At 37.6% G+C, this 5,000-nt stretch overlaps 1 protein-coding gene across 1 annotated transcript in view; it reads right to left on the bottom strand.

Moving 5' to 3' along the window:
• Positions 1-5,000, bottom strand: part of LOC138008071 (uncharacterized) — a 7,344-nt gene that overhangs the window by 2,166 nt on the left and 178 nt on the right. Inside the window, exons 1-4 of the mRNA XM_068855259.1 lie at positions 3,961-5,000; positions 2,411-2,638; positions 1,640-1,687; positions 623-676 (exon numbers count right to left, since the gene is read on the bottom strand). The exon at positions 3,961-5,000 is cut by the window's right edge and continues 178 nt beyond it. Coding sequence (XP_068711360.1) covers positions 623-676; positions 1,640-1,687; positions 2,411-2,638; positions 3,961-4,014 — 384 coding nt within the window. The 5' untranslated portion in view covers positions 4,015-5,000. The remainder of the gene's footprint in view (positions 1-622; positions 677-1,639; positions 1,688-2,410; positions 2,639-3,960) is intronic.

The following is a 5,000-nucleotide window of genomic DNA, read 5'->3' on the forward strand; positions in this document are numbered from 1 at the left end:
ATTATCATCTTGGATGTAAACATGAATTTCTGAAGCTGTAGCTGAGCCTTGCGAGGAACTTTTGGCGGCCATTTTAAATGAGCCCGCTGATGTTTGGGGAAAACAGCTGACCAAAAACTATCATGAACTATCATACGCGTGGTCAAACGAGGAAAACTATCATCGACTATCATGAAGAATTTGAACAGGCTCAAAATGAATGATAGTTGATGATAGTGTATAATAGTTGGTGGTCCAACAGAAGAGCGAGCTTCAACTATCATTGACTATCATCAACAATCATGTAGATGTTGTGGTTTAAAATTTTTCAAAGCAATCCAGTTTTGATTTTTCTTCGTTTAATTAATATTCCTTATCATAATCTGAAACAAAGGAAACTCAAAATTGAAATTGTGTTCAAAAAAAAAATTCAACCAGGACAAAATTTGAACCTGTAACCTTCACGCTATAACAATGCCCTTTCTAAGTCTGAAACAAAGGAAAATCAAAATTGAACTGGTGTATAACAAAAATTCAAGCAGGAAAAAATATGAACCTGTAACCTTATAAAAATGTGTCCCAAAAGAGATCTATAGTGGTAAATTATATTACAGCAGTACTTTACAGGCAAAATAACAGTTACCTCAGTTTGCAAATCTACTTTCTGAACTTTAGTTGGTACATTGCCATTTGGTTCCTAAAAATAAAAATAAATTGCCTCATGGTAAAGGAGTTTGAAAACAACATTAGATTTGCCAGTTAAGTCCTTACTCTTTATACATTATTAACCTCTTAAGTACTAAAAAAACAGGAGTGCCATACTAGGGAATAATTATTGGCCCGAGGTCAAGTGATCGATCCAAACAAAACAACCAAGGGCCAATATTTTCCAGTACAGCCCCAAGCAAGTGAGCATTTCTTTGACAATCAGAAAATTCTCTGTTTGGAAAAGATGCGGGCATTATTTTCAGGAAGGGGAGATGCAGCTTTAAGCCAGATGGAATGCAGCCTCTGAACATGCCAGTACCGGATAGCCTTCCCCCATCACAACAAACAGCCTAAAAACAGTTTTTGAGTGGCATTGCGGAGATGATGAATTCTTATCTAAAACCTAAAGTCAAAAGTAAGTGAGTCAAGATAGACTTAATCATGGTGCCCAAGCTGTTTTTGAAACAACTTCTTTTGGATTTGAGCTTGAACAAGCCGTTTTCAGCCAGGGAAGTGTGTTGTTCACACAAGTTACTCACAAGGTTTATGACGGCAATGTAAGTTGAAGTCCAAACTGTAATCAAGGACTCCTACTTATTGGGACACACCTTAAAATTAAAAGTGTGAGTTACATGTAACTGTAATCCTCAGGTATATTCTACCCATGAGGACACAAGGTTAAAAGGACTGTAATCTTAAACACATCGCTGGCCACTGGGTGAAGCGACTAAATCATTGCATTTTATGGCGTTTGACCTTGAATAAGTTCGGGTCACGAGGTTCCCCTTCACAATCACATATTCTCCTCAGTTATTTGAAGATCCAGAGTGTTGATCTTGCCGGGGTTCGAGCCCAATGCTCAACCAACTGAGCCACCAGTGCACTGGGAATCATACACAATTTACATGTAATCAAGGTGTGGTAAAATCTGATATTATTTTTATTATCTGACCTCTGCTTTTCCTTTGCATGCTCTTTTCCTTGAGCTGTCCTTAGAGCACTAACAAAAAAATTCCCAGAACAAAAAGAGAAAGAGTTTCATCACTAAACTGAAGGAATACATACTAGACCCCTGCTACATCTGTACCTTGAATGTTGGTGTAAACATATATAGGAATAGCAATAATAAAATGAAAATAATATTAAAGACCTCATTACTCCATACTGAAAGTGCCAATTAAATGTTCAACATTTAAAAAAAATGCATGTATCATGCACAAGCACAAGAAAGATGTCATGTCCTACATTGTATTACACTAGTGCTTGTACAGCACATTCATACGGGTGTACATGTACACGTGTGCTTGATTCACAAGTCAAGAGGATAAATTTACAACCGTCCACTTCGCCACACTGAGTTTCTCTAAACATGTGTTGCCTGTGCATGAGCTCATCATAAGACTGAGATTAGAGTTGTCATTATCTACATGTAAACTCTCAAGAGGTTATATCAGAAACCCATAAGGGCTGAAACGTGTAACGCGCGTTCACAGCTTCCGAATATTCAGTGCGAACTGATTGCTTGAATGTTTCAGTGCTAAGTACCATATTTGGAAACCCCTTGCTCTTGTTGTTCCAAATATGGTACTTAGCAAATTGGATATTCAGAAGCTTGTTTCCCAGCACTCAAGGGGCCGTTACACGTTTCAACCCTTATGGGTTTCTGGTTATATATAACACTCATATCAAGTCTGAGAGGTTGAACTGGGAAATGTTATTTCACCTGCTGTTGGTAAGCACTTGACTTCCTTGAAGAACACATAATGTTGCTTATGTGCTTCCTGCCCTTTGTTTTGTACAGAGTAACCTGGCCAGCACCTTCCACCTGATAAACCCCATAGAGGATTTTTATGTCTGCATCTAGCAAAATTGTATTGCAGAGTTCTAAATTAACTCTGCTGTCTTCTTCCGTTGTCCCAGGACAGGCCTTTAGCCCTCCTGATCCTTTCCACTTTCCAAAACAAAGCAAAAAAGGAAATAGAAAAATAACAAGGCATTATTTTGGATTTACTTTTCTCGGTCAATAAACAATGTACACCCAAAGGATTAAAAAACAAGAACATTTTAAACACTCCACAATCTGATTATCATCCTCTTGCCCCTGACACACAAAATTAGTACATGGGCAAGGCATGACAACTGCTTGGAAAAAAAACAACAGCAATTGTTATATAGCTGAACTTTTCCCCCAACAGTGTGCGCTCTCATAGGTTACTTCAAGGTCACATGACATCTAACAATAAAACTGTTTCCTGCCAAAGGTCTCTGAGTCTGAGTCTCTGGACAATAGTGCAAAATCTATGATGTCAGAGGGTAACAGTGCACTGTAACCTGCAAATGTTGACCAACGACCGCCATTTATGTTGCCGTTGCATGTTTTTCTTTTTGTGCTATGTAACAAATCACTTAATGACTGGTCCCTCAGGACACAGTTCATATTGTTTCCCTCAAATTTCAATGTTTTCCTCGGCTGCACCTCGGGGAAACATTGAGATTCTCAGGAAACAAAATTAAATGTTTCCCAAGAGCCCAGTCATTAAATGCTTATTACTGACTATTCATTTTAAAGTGGTTACCCATAACAAAGAATGTACTGTACATGTAGGACAAGTAAGCTTTAACAGGCAGATGGGCATCTAGGCATCCTGTGAATGCCCATGTTTGAGAGGAAATTATTTAATGGTTCCATCAAATGTTGCCTTTTTAGTCAATTATTGGCTTGAGTAAACCTTCTACAAAATATTGGATGCCAAATTGCTGGCTGCCTTAAAAATTCAATTCCACATGACCAACACTGAGCTTGTTGGATGTCAATACCTTCAAATTCTTAGCATAACACCAAGCAACATATAGCAATTATTTTAGAAGCAGTTTCTTGAACGATAATTACAATTACAAGACTCCCATATGAATAGCAAATATAGGTTGGTGTACGAGTCCCGTCTGAACAGCCACTTTGTAAATTTAATCCATGACATTTAATCCACTATGGCTTCTACAATTTTATAGAAGCTTAACTTTCACTGCTGCATTGCAAACCCAGGGTCACTTTACATGGCAATCAGGCTTACTGAATAAAATAAAGCTTCATGTTTTGATACAATCGATCTTGATCAACTAGCCTTTGTGCATTTTTTTTTTTTGTCTTGAGATGCCGACTAATTTCAGCTCCAATTAGAGACAATTATGGAGAGTTCAGTGTCTACTATAAAAGAAGAGCCGGTTACAACATTTAAAGCACAACATAATGCGACAAAAAACAAATTACCTTACCTCAAAAGAAGCACAAGGCATCGGAGTAATCGAACTGGTTTTCAATTGAGCCATATTTCCTTGATGTTAGCGACAGTTATCCTGACGGAGATCGACGGCCATTAAAAAGCAGATTTTTGCGCCAAAAATAACCCGCTGTGATTATAGAGGCGCGGTTACAGAGTTAAGCGAGCCCACACTGCCTCTGACAGCGTTTGGTTTTTTGAGCTTGCAACGTGTGAATACTCTAATCTATCTGTGACAGAAAAATTAATTTGTAGACACTGAGCCTAAAGGCTGGTTTTCATTTTACACTGTCTCGTATTCATTATCACCTCCTGAAACAAAAGTAAACGAAAAAGCCATGACATTCAGAACTCCGTTTGTCAATTCAGTCGAGGTGATTCTTTGGTCGTGGTTTGTACCAATTCTTTTCGTCATTGCATTCTGAAATGATAATTGACATTCAACTTGCAATTATCATTACAAGGGGCATAGTCCATTCTATTACTTTCTCTGCGTCGATTCACAACACGTGTGATTTATGAAATAGTCGATGAAATACAACATGATGGATAAAATCAATTCCAGTCGTTACCTAAATCGTGAGATATTACCCTGGATGCCACGGATACCACAGGTTTTTTTTTTCTCTCTTAGATTAAGAGCAGCGACTCGCGACTCGCAACTCGCTATTCTGTCGCTCTAAGAGAGAAAAAACCTCGGGCAAATTTACATGATTTACTTGTTCGAACATCAGTGAAGAAAGTCTCGTGAAAATTTTATTAACATGGTTTTTGAAAACTCCACTTCCATGTTATTTACATGCTCTCCACCTTGAACTTCCGAAAGAATGATTTTCAGTCACTATTTACAGTTAATTTACATGATCAACTGAAGCATGAAAGTTTCATGGAAATTCGATTTACAGGATTGTAACAATTTACATGTTATTTACAGGATATTTTAAACCCATTTACATGATTAACATACTGTAAATTCATTTGAAACAATCTAAATGTTATTTACATGTTCCTCCATTTATACTTCAAGAACATGAC

Source organism: Montipora foliosa, chromosome 6 (assembly GCF_036669935.1).
Source record: "Montipora foliosa isolate CH-2021 chromosome 6, ASM3666993v2, whole genome shotgun sequence".
NCBI classification, from domain to species: domain Eukaryota; kingdom Metazoa; phylum Cnidaria; class Anthozoa; order Scleractinia; family Acroporidae; genus Montipora; species Montipora foliosa.